The 18389-nt window shown below is 39.1% G+C and overlaps 1 protein-coding gene across 1 annotated transcript in view; it reads left to right on the top strand.

Annotated features, from left to right (window-relative positions):
- The window catches only part of MMS22L (MMS22 like, DNA repair protein), a gene marked incomplete in the record, with an annotated part of 1809169 nt that overhangs the window by 513989 nt on the left and 1276791 nt on the right, over window positions 1-18389 (top strand). The window contains 2 exon segments of the mRNA XM_044065731.1: window positions 10042-10172; window positions 17822-17935. Coding sequence (XP_043921666.1) covers window positions 10042-10172; window positions 17822-17935 — 245 coding nt within the window.

The following is an 18389-nucleotide window of genomic DNA, read 5'->3' as shown; positions in this document are numbered from 1 at the left end:
CAAACCGGGATGTAATAGTGAGACCCTGGAGAGCAGAGTACAGGGTAAGTATACAGCTTCTACCATTTTGTAATACCCTCTCCATAGTGCAGTACTTGTACTCTGATCTCTTATTATGCATTTAGTGTGTTTGCTGAAATTGGACACTATGTATTTCCTATAGTTAGAAACTATAACTGCTCTTACTTTTGTATACCAGTGAGCTGCATGATGGCTTTCCCCTCTCATCACTATAGATGTGATATTTCAACAAAATTACTTTCTACAGGTGAGTTGGAGGGTGCACTACTGCCTTTTGGGGTGTCCTTGTGTTCAAACTACAGACATTGGACATCACCTCTGGTGGGAAATACTCATTACCTGTCTATTTGCTATTGGGTATTCTCCATGCTGCTCATGATACACTATTCCTTGCTGGTTAACTGGCCAGGAAGTAAATTCAGAAAAAAATGTTTCTCAGTGTTAGCTGCTTCATACTAAATGCTCACATGTTCCCTGAAGGCTGCATAAGTCTCTGTTCTTCTTCACGTCAAATAGTATGGTTTTAAAGCTGTAGTAAAGGGTGAAGACGTGGACTGTAATATGATTAGTTCATGCCTGCTAGGATTGTCCTAATGCCAAATGACAGCCGGCTTGTGTAACTCCTATTATACCCTACATCTTTACACTGTATTGTTGCTACTGCTATTAGCAAAAAAAGCGTAGTTTTTCACAGGTTTAGCAATGTTTTATTTGAAGGAAATGAGTGGCAATTTAGCTTTCCATCTGTATTTTAAAGTGAAATTAACCCATCTCTGACACAGACAGATGAGGCCTTTTCTGTAGCTCAGATGACCAGATTTCAAGTAGTGCCTAGGGAGTGAGAGTGAGCTGTGAATGCCATCTTACCCACCCTATTGTAGAATGAGGGAGTAGTGGGTCCTGTCATCAGTCGCTTTCCTTAGCCGTCAAGAGGAGGCTTGCTGATTCCAAGGGCTGCAGTACAGTGTAAGCTTGGCTTACTAAGCTGGTGATCGTAGCCTTCATTAGCATGAGCAGTTACTCTTGCACATGGCTAGTGTAGCAGGCTACTGCATTGACGTGTGGGTACCTTTAGTGCTTGTATCAGCCATCAGGGATGGAGTTAGGGTTTACGAACACCCCAGCTTTCGATCTAAAATATGGCTTCAGTCAAGCCCTCAGCAGGCTGGATAAAGTGGCAGCAGTGAAGCCTGAAGATGGGAGAAAATCCACTGGTGTTAGTGGCTTCCTCCTCAGGGGCCTTATCTGCTAATCTTGGTTGTTTGTGACTGTGTTAAAATATCAGAAAGCCGATGGTCTACAAACAGCTGTGACAACAAATAAACTTTCCTTTCCGTTGACAGTCATGTGATAACAATTGTCAGGAAGTCTTTCTATTTAGCACAGCAAATTACCTGAGAATATTATTGAAATGTATATCCCTTATACTCAGCATTAATCAGACTAGTTATGAAGTATAATGCCCTCTTTGGGATGTGTCTCTCTAAATGTATCAAACAGTTTGAAAAACACCAAAGGATCACAGGCCTAAAGTCTAGGATCTACAAAGAGAGAGAGTGGAAGCGCTATCTGGAGAAAGAAGGCGAGGGAGGGTACTGGCAAGGCATTAATGGTCATAAGACTCATGCCTTGGAATATCTGTTAAATCACCTCATCAGCTCTATTCAACAAACATAACAATCCATGATTTGTTTACTTTTAGAGATATGAGGGCACTAATACATTGCTAAAAATGAAAGTTACACTGGTAAGTATTACTCAGTGCAATTACAACACCATCAGGGTTAAATGTCATTGTGTCTAAAAATGTTCTACAACAAAGTATTTTAAGTCAAGACCACTGAATGGCTTGTTATAAACATGGGTTGTCTTTCGGTGTTGAATAGATTTGATGAAGTAGACAGTACAGAAAGTTTGTGTGTGCTTGATTTGCTTTTAGTTTAATAATTCGAATAAAGCGACTTAATCACATTGCTTTGTGTTTTGGATGTTGGAGTTGCTACTTTGCATCCTTGCTAGTAAATCTGTGTGAATCTCTTGCCTATTTTTATACTGGCCACTGAAACTCCTGAACAGAAGAATAATCAATGCGAAAAAAAATAAAACTTAGAATCCGAGACAAAGCATGTGGAAACTAAAATTTAATTGTCTGCTGATTTACTGCATACTAACCTTAGCGCAACCCCGAAACCTTCGTGCAACCCCAAGACTCACTGCCATAGGTAAATAACATATTACAAAAATTAGCATACTACCCTTAGCACAGACCGAAAACTTACTGCCACAGGTTAAGTAACACATTACAAGAATTATCTTAAGCTGCAGTGTTTATAACTAATAGGCACAGCACGATTATAATGCAGAAGTGGAACAGACTGGACAATGGGGGGGGGGGTGTCGAAACCACTCCAAATGGACTAAATGGATAATGAGAGCTGCATCTTTTTTTTTTTTTAAGTAAATAGTGTTGCTGAATTGTACAGATTCATAGATTAATAGATTGTTACAAGGCTAAGAACCCGGTTGTGGGGAGGCTTTCCAAGCCTAGCCAAGCTTTCCTGAAAGAATAATGATGTCCTGTATCCAAATTAGACATTGCACCAGCTAATATACATTAAGTAACAGTTCTGGCTAGGATGTAAGCAGTGAAGTAGTCCTCCATAATTATTGCACACTGTCAAATTCATCCTCTTAGTACCTTACAGAATAATCTATGAGGTGACTGAATCAAATACAGCAAGTTGTATTTTTTAGGCAGAGTCAACGTTCTGAATTTCCAAAAACAAGAAAGGCTTTTAAGGATCAGGAAATGAAGTTGACTGAAAAATCTGATGTATTATGCGTTGTTGTATGCCCTAATCCAAATCGACAGGTAGAATAAACCTGTGAAGTACAGTGTATGAAATCTTGTCAGTTTATGAACGTAGACACCCCTCTAAAATTATAAGAACTAGTATGGCAACTTTGTTCAAGAGTTACAACCATATGACGTTTCAGCTTGTAATGAAGAAATACTAGAACCACATAATTCTGACTTTGTACAACCAGGTGTACCTGCTGAGCATTGACTCTCCACTCAGATGTGGTAACACAGCCACACCTAAGCAAAATGCAATAGTGTGTGTATGTGATGGGCATTCAGGCATGCTGTTACAGTATTGAATAATTTGTTTAAAATGGGGTTCTTGTTGAAACCTGGATTTGTTACTGGCCTAATTCCTTGCCTGTAATTATTAACCAGTTGCTGTCAGTTGCAGAGGTGTTGTATATATTGTCATCTATTGTTTATGCTTGCATCAGCTGTCTCTCATTCTGCAGTATTTCTACACTTAACCATTATACAATTGTATTAAATATAATTAAGAATTTAATGTCACATGGGTATTTGTATTTCAAGAGCCTGTGAAACATAATTCTATATTTGATGCATGGCCATTAATGCTACATACTGTCTGGATGTGGATTCCAAGTTTGCTGCATGTTGCCATTGGTTTACTTGTATATTTTTGTAAGTTAAATCTTTTTACCATTTTAATAGTGGGCTATTTCTGTAGAAAATGCTCTTCTGGGACTGTTTGTTTGTGTCTTTCGGCTTTTCACGGTTAGGGGTCGCCACAGCGGAACTCCGGTCTGCTAATGATTGGTAGAGTTTTACGTGCTGGCATGCTGGGCCTAACGCACAACCTTCAACGAAGGTACGCCCATTCACGCATGTCACCACACAGAAGACGTTCTAACTGAGAATCGAACGGGCAATGTCTAACTGTAAGGCAACAACGCTACCGCAGTATGTACATTTTATAATAAGTGCTTGCACTGATTCTGGGCTGCTACTCACTCAGATTTTAGTAGTAATTGGATGATGGTGAATTTCCTTTGAACTATTTTGTAACATTGCAAAGTTTACAGCTAGACCTGTTTCACTTTTTGATTATAGCTGGCTTATACTTGAGTTACATAATCTATCACTGTTTGCAGAGAGAGGCATTGGAATGGTGACTCTAATACTTAAAGATAAGTTGAAGGTTAACAAGTTAAAATGCATTTGGGATTATCTAATGACAAATTTCTATTGAACTATATTCTAAAATTGCAAAGTTTACAGATAGTCCTTATTTGCTTTCTGATTATAGCTTTTATGCAAGTTACATAGTCCTATCACCATTTTGCAGAGAGAGAGAGAGGGGGGGGGGGCAATGAAGTTTTGATCCTCTACTACCAAAAATATATTGACGGTTAAGTTGAAAATATAAAGATTTGTGGGAATTATTGTAATTTGTTTGCATTCTGAAAGTTTACTAGAAACATATAGAAAGAGATAGAACAATAAGCCAAAATGAGTTGATGGACTTGCTAAATAAAGAGTTCTCTGTACTTGAAAAAAGTTTTATAAAGATTGTATGTGCTCCACTACTACTTCTCTGTATACTGTTAAGCATTATATGTGTACTGTATCTCTACCTTACATAATACTAAGCTTAAGCTCAAAATAATTGTGGTTCACTAATTCAGAGGAGAAGTAGGATAGGCTTTTGTGTTTCACTTCTTGTAAATGTTTAATTTTTAGATAACGTGCTAAAAGTGAGAACCAGAAAGTTAATTGTTTTAAGTTATCCATGGGAATCAGATGCAGGATTAGAAGACAATTAATGGCATTATGATGTTAAGAGAATACAAGAGGAGTTTTAACAGAATAATTGATCCTTCTATAGACTTTTTTATTTGAGTTAACTGTCAATAAGAGCATAATGTCAGATACAGAAAAATTAGATAAAACTACTACTTCAGGTAAAATCAGAGCGGCTTGTTAATTCCATCACCCCTGGAAAAGTGTCAAAAGCAGATGAAATCACTTAGAGTTTTTGTATTTTTTTAAATTAATTATTACCGTTTTATAGTTGTACCAAGACGGAAAAATGTTTAGCGCTACTTCCATAACCAGTATTAGTGGATGTTGTGTTATATCCAGGACCCATAGGGATAATTTGAAACCGGCTGACTATTGCCCTGTTTTTCTTCTGGGCTTGTGACTGAAAATTCTGCTAAACTTATGTCTTAAAGTTCTCCCATATTTTGTCAAATAGACAGCAAGGCTTTGTTAAATGGAGTTTTGAACGGTGCCGGCCTCATTAGATTGTGAATAAGCATGCAACATGTGGTAGGGGTGCATTTTTCCTGCAGCAGCTTTATTGCTAGATTTTCAAAAAGCATTTGACTTTTTTATTTCTTGGAATATCTGCTAGAAGCTTATATATGTTTATTAAGCTAATAACAAACAAAGGTGCCAAAGAACATTGAAAAAATTAAATCACACAAACATTAGAGGCTTGCCAAATGTTTTTTTTTTTTTTGAAGTTCACCATGAGCAGCAGAGGTCTTAAAATAAATTTTTTGGGTTTAATGTTATCTATATATGACATAGATAAGTTTTGAAAGTGTAGTGTTTAGAAAATATACCTTTGTCTGTAGTTATTTGCATAAATCTAGTCAACATCCTTTACACATGAAAAAGAATGTCATCAGAGGTCAATTTTGTTATACTCAGCAAAATGACAAGTGATGATCAGGTCTTTTTAGCTGAACTCGATACTTCTACAAATTTATATTTAAAGAGATGTTATGGTCATAAATTTTTAAATAAAATTAAAATGGAGATTATATTAAAAAGACAAGACATATTTAAACCTATTCTAAGTTATTATCAAGTATCAGTCAATGGTGTAACACAACCTGCTAATGATGTAGGTATGCATAGTTTTTGTAGAGCATTTCCACTGCCTATGTCTGTTGATATGATGTATATCAAAGATATTGTAGACAAGAACTGGAAAATAATGCAAGGTAATGTGGGTTTAGCAAGTGTAATTGGTAATAAACCTGTATTTAGTTACAAAAGTAATAACAGCACTAGGTCTGTTTTAGAAAAACGTAGTAGTTTAACATACAAAAGTTGTCATTTTTGGAATGATCAAGTGCAACAATTGTAAATTTTGTAAATATATTGCAAACACCTATTGTATTTATGTACAAACATTGATAGACATTTTTGCCAAAGGTCATTTTAATTGCAACTCAAATGGTATAGTGCACTTAACTGCCTGTGAAAGCTGCGAGAGTTATGTTGAAAAGACAGAAAACTTTCTAAAAGAATATGCAAACATGTTACTGGCATTAGAAAAGGTGATTTAAGTAATGCTTTGGCTAAACATGCTAGGGACAGTTCAGACTTGAGGAAATTTATATTCCTTGTGTTTGATAATGTGCTGTTCGGTGAATTTGTACATAATTGTAGCACAATATTAGAATGTAAGGAGGCTGAATGGCTGCATAGACTGGATTCTGATAAAAAACAGGACTCCGTGAGCATGTTAATATAAAATGTTTTCTAATGGCAGAAAGATTGTAAAAATGTTTTTATATATTGGTGTTTATATTTTTTATTTTTATTTGTATCAAGAGTATTGAACTTTGAAATATCCCTTTAAATAGGAAACTTGTTAATTGTTACTGATCATGTGATTTAACTTTAACAGTTTGTTATCAATTCAGTCGGATGAAGTTCTAATATAATAAAAGGACGAATGCGCTAAACTTACGTTTGTGGTGATGTGAGGCTTATTTAATCTTTTGGCACGTGTGGAGCATTTATGTAGTTTTATATGTAAACTTCTGTATGTTCTACCTTCACCTAGAATTTTAACAGATGGTGTTATCTCCTACTTTTTCACTTAATAAAGAAACCTGCCAAGACTGCCCTGTTTCCCCTCTTTTCTTTTTGTTGAATCCCTCCGTTTACTGTACAGGTATTGCAGTGCTTTGTGCAGTGTATTTAAGCTCTACTTGGATTGCTCATGATTACATTATCCCTAAAAAAAATTACAGGCTATTTTAGATGCATTTCATAACTTCTCTTTTTTAGGGCTTTGTCAACTTAGCTAAATGTGTCCCTTTTCCCTCTTAATAAAAATGGTCTTGCCCAGTTAGCTGTTTATAACATTTTACTTTGTTAGTTACAAAATGAACATACGCCTTGAGTAATAATGAAGCTTGTTTAAGAACTGAAGTATTAAAAGACCTTGCAGCTAAATGTAGTATATGGAAGAACTCCTAAGTAGATTACATATAATTAAAATTGTATTCTTTAGTAACATTTTACTTGTAATAAGACACCTGGCACACCTAATTGTTGCCCCTATCCAGGTGACTGACCCCTGTACCATCACTCAGTTGACCCATTTATTCCTCCTCCTGAGGGACAGATTCCATCACCTACTCACATGGTGAGAACTCAAGAAATTATTCTAGATTTCCTAGGCAAAAACTTAAGTAGCCCTAAGTTTAAAGGAGGTTTTGGCCATCCTAGTGTACTCCATTATACAGTAGTTTCTGTTGGATAGCAGTTTTTCTGAGCATGGTTTACCTTAAAGCTCATTTGGTTTGTGGTAGAAATTTTAATATAGTTGTAACTCCATCAAACAAAGTTTGGGACCCATGACGTGTAGAAGTGTTTTTATTTTTTGGAATAGTACATATAATTCTTTAATTGGCATAAGTTGATTTAAATGTTTCTGGAGTTCCCTGACTTTAAAATAAATAGCAAATGATGTACAACTGAATGTGTTTTCTTGTACATTCATTTTTTCTAGCTTTTTTCAAATATAAAAAAAATGATATTTTACTTTTTTTCTCACTACTTAGTAACACCTATCAAGGTAGCATAAAATAGTACAAGCATTTACAGTTATGTTCTTTGATTAGAAGAAAAATACTTTATCCACTTTTAAATAGGAATTTAGCCAATCTTTTATTTACCTTGTCTTAAGGAGTGAGAAGACTTTGGGCTTTACACTGAATATTTCATACAAGTGAGTTTACTGATCACATTAATGATAGTTTCTGATATTAAACAGAAATGTGGGTCTTTCATAATCTGATTTACAGATCTAGAATTGAGAAAATGCTGTTCATTAAATGCAGTGTTAAATGCCTCCCTTATCACAGATTACCAGGCAGATGGTGTTTTTTTCCTGGCATCTTTCACCTTCTAGCCTTGGCGATAGAGGGCAGAGTGAAAATGATGCCTTTTACAGATGTAACTTTACTTTTGCTCATTCATTCTTCCTCTTCCTGGACATGCACTAATGAGTCTCTGAATTAAAAATAGTTACCAAGCTACATTAATTGATAGTGTTAGACATTTGAGCTGAATTACTGGATAGAAGTGGTATGTCTTTTTGGCTGATTGGACATTACTGGGAGAAGAAGAATCTTCCTATTAGTACTACCTTCTCAGATAACCGGAAATCTCAAATCCAGGAATATAGCAGCGAATTAATCAACTGGACGTTTCAAAAAGCATTCAGAATACTTTTGAATATTTGGTGTATCGTTCTTTATCCTTATCCTCTTATACACTTAAAATTGTTTATTTTACTGTTTAGTTCTAATGGTTTTATTGTTCTTTTTATTTATTTGATAAAGTTTTTGCTGTTAAAAAAAGTAAATTATTATAAGACACTACTCATTCTGCCTGCATCATGTTCAACCAGAGGATACCTCTCAGAATTTTAAAAAATAAATCTTTAAATGATATTCACATGTCTGGCTGCCCTAACCTTCCTCAAGGATCAAATCGTCCCATGATGTTGAACTTGCTTGTCACTGTGTTCTGTAGGAAATCGCTGCTAGTGCAATTTCTAAGTGTGTGCATGCAGTGATTCCTTTGTTGTAGAGAGTTCTTCCTCTTTTATATTTGTGCAGTTGTGAAGTTGTATATATACACACACACAGTTTTAGGGGAGATGATTGCTTACTTATAAATTGGCAGGCTGAATTTTGAGCAGTACTTTAAACACTGGGATATTATTAGTTGAATCATGTGCTTTGTAGGCTTCACTGAATACTTTTGCAGGACACTGCATACTGGATGTGATCTTTAACTCTAGGTCTTCCTTCAGAGAAACATTGATAACAGCTATGTTGCCATGTTTGCCACCAAGGAGGATAAGCTTGTGACTCTGTATTGTTTGTTGTCAAGAATGGACCTCCTCATACCAGGTATGCAAGGTGTGTACATACCATAATGACTGATTTGAATGAGCAGGTCTTACTTTAACATATACAGTCTTCTTTCCCCTGTCTCACAGCAGTCATGGTCTTGTAGTATCATTGGGATTATACTTTTTGTAATGTGCTCACTTTTGAGTGGTGCACTGGAGATTGCAGAGCAGTATGAATAAAGAGGAGGGAAGTCTAGTAGTTTGGGAAAGTTTCAAGCCAGTCTGACTGAAGGCATGAGTTTTAAGCCTTTTAGTTGATGAGACTAGGTCAGCTTATACAGATTTATATGTCAGACCTAGACCTGTCAAGGAGGGTTGCCTTAGATGATCTGACATAATAAGAGAGTGCCTTATTATTGGTCAAGATAGAAGAAATATAGCATGTAGATCTTATGGAAGACTGTTCAGGCTGAACGGTCTTGCTCAGAATTTTCTTGAGTGCATTCAGAAGTGTTCTTTGCATTCATAAGTATACATTTAATACAGTAACATTCTAAAAAAAATCTACACACATGACGGACAATCTGGTATTTACAGAAAGAGTGGGAATTATGAGCTGTTTAGTAGTTGTCAAAGTCAAAACTTAAAATCTTTTAGTTGCTGTAACATGAGTTTGCATAGCAGTCTGAGCTGCTAGGATAACATTGCTAACCTGTCTCAGAGTTCCAGTTTGAGACCTCTCAACCTTTGCATTTGATGCCAGTATGGATTGAAAATATATGCTTTTAGAGTAGCTTTATTACAGTTGCCTGACAGCTGTTGCAGAGAAATACTTGTATATTTTTAGACTGCATAACAACTTGTAAATTAATGTGGTTGAAGGCAAGTCTCATTCATGCTATCTTAAATTAGTTCATATTTCTCTTAATTCAAATTTGAAGTATCTATATTACCAAGTTTTACATTGCAGTATGGTAAATGTGTTATACACGCTTGACTTTTATCACCTTGCGTATTTTAGGTCAAATTGTTTATGCCCACCAGTTTATGAATCTGACTGGAGAAAACATCACCAATGTCAGCCTGTTTGAAAGCCATTGCACCAACCTGATATGGGATCTCATAAATTTAGCAATTCAGAAGTATGGAAAGGTTAGTGCTTCTTCTCAAATAAAACAGAGATTCAAATAGTTAAAAACTGTAATAAAATATGCATGATTTTTTTCCACAGTGCTTTGAAGTGTTAGAACCTTAGCCGCAGATAACCTGTTAAGAAATTTAAACACGAGTATGACATACTACATTTATAATGACAGCAGTATACGTTGTAGATGTTCTTCGTGTTTCACTGTTGCAGTCATTACATTTGGGTTATCTGCCTGCAGGTAGCCCTCAGCCGGCCCGAATACCCGAGTCTTCGTATTTCTGTGTTGGATACTGTCGCTTCTTCCATGACGTCAGGTCGTCAGGGGTATAAAACATGCAGCTGACGCCATTACATCAGTCTTTCTTGCTGTGCGGTGCCCGAAGCAGCAGCAGTTTGCAAGTGCTGGCCGGCCGTCTCCTGAAATTTTCTTTGCGTGTTTCAGACCCGAAGTCTTCAAAAAAGATAAGTACCCCATTGGGGATACTTTTTCTTGCTCTAACCAATGTCAGTAAAAGTTAACAATTGTCTTGCCTGTGGAAAGCAAATACCTCATAGAGATTTTCATTCTTACTGCATCCCCTCTTTAGGCCCAGACCACAACGTCCCTCACTGTCGGTTTTGTGCCTTGTTCAACGCCCGAACTATTCGTCGTCGGGCTATTTTTGCAGCCAGTTACTTTCATACTCTATCTCTGTACACCAAAATGGCTTTGTTAAGACATCCGACTACCGATCTGAAAAAAAGTAAGGATAAAGACAGATACAGACCGCATAGGTCCAAAACTGCTGACGACACTTCTGTTAAGCTAGTTGCCAGCCCACCGGTACTCAGTGAGGCGCTTTCGCAGCCCTGATACCTGCTACTTCAGATTCGCAGGCCTCTACTGAGACCCATTCAGAGTCCGGTATGCCGTGAGATGCTTCTTCAACTATGGAATCTGTGGATGTCTCTACCTTGGATGGGTCCGGATCCACTGTGCAGGCATCGGCTTCTGAGGGTGTATTCAGGCCTACAGACGTTCACATTATACCGACGCCATCGTTTCCATCCAGAAGTTCCGAATTCCTCAGGCCAAAAACTCGCACTACACCTAGAAAACCAATGACTAAACCGCAGGCTCAGGCCCATATGCCTCAAAAACAAATGCTTAGAATGGCTGAAGACCTTATTACATGAATTAGGGGAAGCCAGCCTTCCCCCCTCTAAAAGACTTAGAACTGATTTTCTTTATGATTTTTCTGATCAGGAATCTGATATTTCTGCTCCTTCTGATTACCAGGATTTGCCCTTATCTACTTATGAGGATTCTGATGCAGATGATTCCATTCCCTCTGCTTCCCCTCCAGAAGATTTTTTTTTTGGTGAAACCTCGCATGCTCTTGGGGAGCATTTCCGCTGGGAAAGCCAGGATTACTCTGAGTCCGAAAAGAGACTTAGGGAATTCTTACTCCTGCCTCAACACAGACCTTTAGCTATCCCTCCTGTTCTGTATGTTGTAGATAATGTTTTCTTGGAATCTAGCCTTACCCCTGACACTTTACCTCCAGCTCCCAGAAAACCTGACCGGTACTAGAGTACCTGACTCTCAAGTTCCTCTTCAAGAATCCTTCTGCGGATCCAGAGACCATTTCCCAAGGACCAAAAGGCGTTAAGGTTACTGCTGCCAAAAATCCTACCCCTTATGATAGAGATTCTAGAGCTTTAGACAGATGGGGTAAGAAAGGTATACACTTCTGCTACTTTGGCCATTAGGGCTTTAAATTGCCAGTTTCATATGTTAAAGTATCGGCAGCATATTATGGGACTTCTTAAACAGAAAATGATGTTGCTTCCTGACTGTGCTGAACACAAAGAATTGCAGTACTTAATGCATTCTGCAGAACAAGTTGGTAAACATACTTTGCAATGGGGTTTTGATGCTTTAGAAGCATCTTGCAGGGCTGCTGTCACTGGGTCTGTACTTAGAAGGCATGCTTGGCTTAAGGAACAAAACTTGCTAGATCATGTTAAAGCTAAATTACTGGATGCTCCCTTAAACCAAGACCGCTTTTTTGGCAACAAAGCAGAAGAAGTCCTCAAAAGAATGGAGGAAAAAGCTAAATCTATGCAAACTGTTAAAGATTTCCTACAAGTACACCCTCCCAGATTCAGTAGGCATTGGCCTTCAAAGAACTGGTCCTTTCCAGTTCCTTCCAGGCTTTCTCAGTCCAAACCCAGGAACAGCAGACCACCTAGGCTACAGTCTCCGGCTACGCACAGATGTAAGTAGTGGGGGGCTACCACTTCAAAAGCAGGGAGTAGTAAGCCACCCCCCTACGGAAAAATGGCACAATGACTTAACCTTAATCCTTCCAAACCCTGCTCAACTACCTGCTCCCTTAGGAGGAAAGCTCGCCCTGCATGCAAAAACTGGGAACTCATTACCCAGAACAAATGGGTTTTGAACATAGTTTCCCAAGGATACAGGTTCCACTTCCACACACTACCAACCCCAAATGGTTGATTAGACCTGCCCCCAAATCAATGGGCGGAGGCCCAACAGCAGGTTCTCTCTCTTCTCAGTATCTGGGCTATTCAACCTGTCCCAGCAGAACAAAGGGGACAAGGTTTTTATTCAAGGGTTTTTCTGGTACACAGAAAAGACAACTCCTGGCGTCCTATCCTGGACCTCTCTATTCTCAACACATTTCTGGTAGTTCCAAAATTCAAAATGCTAACTCTTCAACAGCTTCTTCCTGTGCTAGCCAAGGATGCCTGGCTGGCAACCCTAGACTTAAAGGAAGCTTACCTGCACATCCCAATAAGAGGATCCTGCAGACAATACCTACATTTCAGGGCGGGCTCCATGCCCTTTCAGTTCTCTGCACTTCCCTTTGGCTTATCTACTGCGCCCAGGGTGTTCACAAAGTGTCTAGCTCCAGCCATTACATTTTGCAGGCAGAGAAATATTCAAATTTACCCATAGTTAGACGATTGTCTGATTCAGGCAGAAAGCCAGGACTTGCTATTACAACACCTGGCATTCGTAAAGAAACTCCTAACCTCACTGGGGTACACCATCAACGAAAAAAATCTCACCTAGTACCCTGCCAACAGATTGTATTCCTGGGAACAAGCTTGAACACAACTTCCCAGATGGCATTCCTCACTTCGGAGAAACAAGTTTATTTGACAACCTTCGTCAAACTATTGGCCACAAAACCCCATCTATCTGCAAAGAAAATACTGCAAGTTCTGGGATTCATGGCCTCTTGCATTCTACTAATTCCATATGCAAGACTGCATATGAGGAAACTCCAATGGTATATAAAAAGCCTATGGTGTCAACATTCTCAGGACCTGGAAACAATGATTTCTGTCATTCCTTGTATGAAGACAGTTCCTTTGGTGGGCAGAGACCTGCTACCCCAACAAGGGACTCCCTTGCACTCTACCCCCTGCTGACCAAACCCTAACAGATGCATCAGACTATGCATGGGGGGCTCACATGGCAGGGCAGTGCATTCAGGGCAAATGGAACCTGAGACAGATGCACCTGCATATCAATGAAAAAGAAATGTTAGCTGTGCAGAATGCCCTGAGAGCCTTCAAAGACCATATTCTTACAGGACAACTATTGGTAAAGATAGACAACACCATAGTTATGTGGTACATAAACAAGCCGGGGGGAACCCACTCGTACCCTCTCTGCAGACCAGCCATGGCTCTGTGGAACACAGCCTTGAGCTACCAAGTACACCTACAAGCACAATTCCTGCCAGGCAAACTAAATTCACTGGCAGATGACTTGAGCAGAAATCTCATGGACCCACACAAATGGAAACTAGAACCCAAAATATTCAACCTCTTAAGAACAAATGGGGGGGACTCCAGAGGTAGACCTGTTTGCCTCCCCTCAGAACTACCAATTGAACAAATTTTGCACAAGAGCTCCACACAGTCCAGCTTGGAAAGTGGATGCCCTGTCCTTCACCCAGGAAAGCCTCTCTGTTTATGCCTTTCCCCCTCTGCCTCTCCTCATAAAGGTTCTACTAAAGATCAAACAGGACAAGCCAAGGACAATACTGATTGCACCAGAATAGCCACGCCAGCACTAATACCCCTTCTTGCGCAGTATGACACTGCTAAACCATGGCACCTGCCTCAGACCCTTTCCCTGCTGTCCCAGCAGGCGGGCCAGATTCTGCACCCTCAACTTCAAACCCTGAACCTTACAGCCTGGCTAATTCCTTGAGCTCTCCTCTAGCATCCCTCAGTAAGTAGGTGCTGGATGTCATTCTGGAGGCAAAGAGGCCTAGTACTAGAAAATCCTATGCTGAAAAGTGGAAAAGATACTGTTCCTGGAGCCAGGCTCCGGGGATGGGCACAACGGTGCCCAGCTTACCTCATATTCTAGAGTACTTAACAGAAATGATTCACAAGGCCCTATCCTTCTCGTCAATTAAAATTCATGCCTCTGCCATTTCAGCACATTATAATACTGAGCCATCCCTCTTCTCTCACCCCTTGCTAAAACAATTCCTTAGAGGGGCCAAAAATGTAAGACCCCCAGAAGAGCTCCCACTCCAGCCTGGGACCTTAACTTTGCATTGGAAAAGCTCACTCTTCCCCCCTTTGAGCCAGCTGCAACAGCAGAGTTGAAATTCCTTTCTTGGAAAACAACCTTCCTTTTAGCCATCACTTCAGCAAAAAGAGTATATGAATTACAGGCCCTCATGACAGTGGAACCCTTCATTATGTTCCATGCAGACAGGGTTTCCCTCAGGACTAATCCTTCCTTTATGCCCAAGGTGGTGTCTAGTGTGGCCCTTAATCAGTCTGTTCATTTGCCTACTTTTTTTCCCTAATTCACAAAAAGGGGAACGAATACTGCACTCTCTGGAAGTGCACAGACAACTTAGATTCTATTTGGACAGGACTAAGCCTCTCAGAAAATCTCAACAGCTGCTAGTTGGCTTTGCTGCAGGGGCAGAGGGGAAGGCCATTTCAAAGCAAATAATTTCCAAATGGATAGCCCATTGCATTCATTTCTGTTACAAGCACCATGGAAAACCTATCCCGCAGAGGATAAGATCACATTCCACCAGGGCTGCATCTACCTCTGCGGCATTTCTCAGAGGAGTCCCTACCAGGGACATCCTAGAAGCTGCTACCTGGAGCTCTGTACATACCTTCAACAAGCATTATCACGTGCCTATCTTTTCTAAATTCTGAGCTGGATTTGCCACTGCAGTCTTGCAGGGCTTAATAGCTGGCCCTAATGCTCTTTAACTTCCTCCTTCCTTCCTTAGCTTTGGGAATCAACCCAAATGTGATGACTGCAACAGTGAAACACAAAGAACATAGTAGAGTTGTGTGCACTTACCATAAATGTAGATGTTCGAGTGTATTCACTGTTGCAGTCCTGGTTACCTTCCCTCCAGCCCCCTGACTTTTCTTGGCTCTATCTTTCCTTCTTGTTGGTCTATTTATTTTTTCTTGTGTATTTGCTTTTTGATGTGGGTATACTATACCATATAATTGCTTCCTATTGTGGTGGCACCTGACACCTGTGGCAAGAAAAACTGATGTAATGGCGTCAGCTGCATTTTTTATACCCCCTGACGACATGGAAGAAGCGACAGCATCTGACACGGAAATCCGAAGAGACTGGTATTCAGGCCGGCTGAGGGCTATAACCCAAATGTGATGACTGCAATAGTGAATACTCTAACATCTACATTTATGGTAAGTGTGTACAACTGTAATTTTTCTTGATAGTAACAGTTATGCAGCTGGCAATGAGAAGTAAACTACTTCACCATCTGTAAGTGGCCTTGAAGAACCATTGCAGTATGTTTTTGTATAGTCACCATAGTCATGAGCTATGGCTATGTTTTTTTTTTTTTTTTTGAAAATGTTATGAGTAGATTATGATTTCTGCTCGACAGTTGACATTAATGTCACTATGTAAAGTAAAGTAACAGATAAACTGAAGAAAAGCAAGCTGATGTGGAGCATGTAGTCAATTCACTACATAGAGTTTAAATAGCAAGAACTGTCCACCTACTTTTCTTTGAGAAATTATTAATATTAATTACACAAAATGAACATTGAGAAATGCTGGCTAAACAGCACAGGGAGATGCATTTACATGTAAATGGTACTAATTTTGTACATGATCATGTCAAGAGTGGAATATTTTCTACTAGACTGAGAAAGATTGCTTGCTGTGGTAAGGCTCACCTGAAATAGATACTGCATCTTTATTAATGGCTTGTATTTTAAGATTGAATGTGGATTTGGGAGAGACCCAAGGGACAAGTGACAATGCATCAGGTTTCCTGTTTAGAGATTGGGGACGTAATTTAGGATCTGACTATCTGACCTTCTTTGAATTTTTTTTAGAGGAGTACTGATTGCATGTTGAAGAATAGTGTTTTTTTTTTCCTTCTGTCGTTATTCATATAACACTGAAAATCAGTGCTGAAATCCTAGTTACTGCTTCTTTGAAGGGGATACAGTTCAGGTTAAATCAAGAATTTAGCACGTTATTTCATTTTAAAGGCTCTTAAAAATCTGCTTCTTTTCTGCAGTGAGGTACTATTTATGTTTAGCTAAGTATACGTACAGTGATTTGTTAATCAGAATTACAATTGAGGTGTGGGTCTGTTTTAAATGTGACTTGAAGATTGAGCTTGTGGTGTTAATGTGCCTGTAGGGGAATGTACTAGTATCTTAGTGTGTGTAAAGTAGGGAGCTCTAGCTGTATAGGTTTTAACTTTATGTTGTTGTTTGTTGCAGTTCATTCTTCTTTCGGTGTTAGTAATGGTAACATTGTTTTAGACACAGATCTTGGAAAGTTTTGTAACATGGAGACAAGTTGTTGCAGTTTCTTTTTCTGTTGATGTCCGTAATCATTGTTTCAGAAGGAGGCCTTTTTGTAACATGGATACAGGTTTTGTATTGTCTGCCATTTAGGCTCGGGTTCAGATCTATGATGCTGGACTGGTCAGAGTGGGAGATTTCAGAGGAACAGCACATCACTGAGGGTGCTGCATGGTCATCCTTACTAGGAGTTAGGGAAAAGGAGCCTGTCATTATTTAAGTTGTGGAATACAGTCCATAGAAAGCTTAGCAGAAGCACACATATACATATACTTATGTGAATTCACGGTGTAGCGGAAAGCTATTTAAGAAAATAAAACTGTGTTTTGATGATTTGTATGATGGTCATGCCATCATTTACATCCTTAGTGTCCTTGACTTGCTGTCTGATGCACAACCTGGCTTGTCAGCTGTGACCAGACAAAGAAGCGAAAAGGAGACGCACACCGTCTGTGGATGTCATTACCCTACCTAGAAGGAAGGGAAGCACCAACAAACAAGTTAGTTTGCCTGGTGGTATATTAGATAGGCCAGTTGATTGTGTGAGGGAATACAGGAGGGCAGTAAATGTCACTTGCTTAAAAAGAAAGGCTGGTTAGGGTAAAAGTGTGTAAATGTAATGTAAATAAAAATGGCAGACTTGCAGGAAAGTGTACTAGATAAAGGCTATATACAATTTGCTGTTTTTGTGAGTTACAGTTTTCTAAGATGTACAGCTGCACTGTATCACTACAGTATTTGAAAAATATTGTACAAACGTATTTTTCTGCTTTATCTAACCCATCAGGTAAGACCATCCGAAGCTTTGACATCATCCCCTTTTCACTGTACTTGCATCAAGGAATTGTGGGTCCTGCTCATTCAGATACTGGATCAGAGGAACAGGATGTCTTATACTGAAGTAAGCTGCCTGGTTTCAGTCTTTATGGAATTCATTGAATGTTCAACTTAAATATTTCATGATTCTTCCTCAGATTTTACCCTTTTTTTCATTTTGATTGTCTATTGCTTGGTGTCAAGTTTCACACCTAAACAGTTGTTTTTTTAACACATTATTGGGGAGGTCCCATGGCACTGCAGTTTGGCTGTTAGCTGTTCAGCTACTCTCTGGTTTCTCCTTCCTATATTCCCAATACTACACCTGTGGTGGGTCTACCTTGACAGGGTGGGAAGGTGAAGTAAATTCAGCTGTAGGTAGAAGGTAGATCATTCCAGTCTCCATTCCAGTGCTACCTGTCCTGGATGGGAATAAGAAGTGGGCCCTGGGAAAGGTAGATTGTAAAGAGAACTCGGGCCAATGTGCTCCACATTTCTTGTTAACAGCTCTTAAGACAAGCAGGCACAGAATCTCAACT

The sequence above is a fragment of the Protopterus annectens genome, chromosome 1.part0 (genome assembly GCF_019279795.1).
Source record: "Protopterus annectens isolate FY-2018-M chromosome 1.part0, PAN1.0, whole genome shotgun sequence".
Lineage (NCBI taxonomy): Eukaryota > Metazoa > Chordata > Ceratodontiformes > Protopteridae > Protopterus > Protopterus annectens.
Note: the sequence above shows the minus strand (reverse complement) of the source record. Positions and strands in the feature narration are given on the sequence as shown.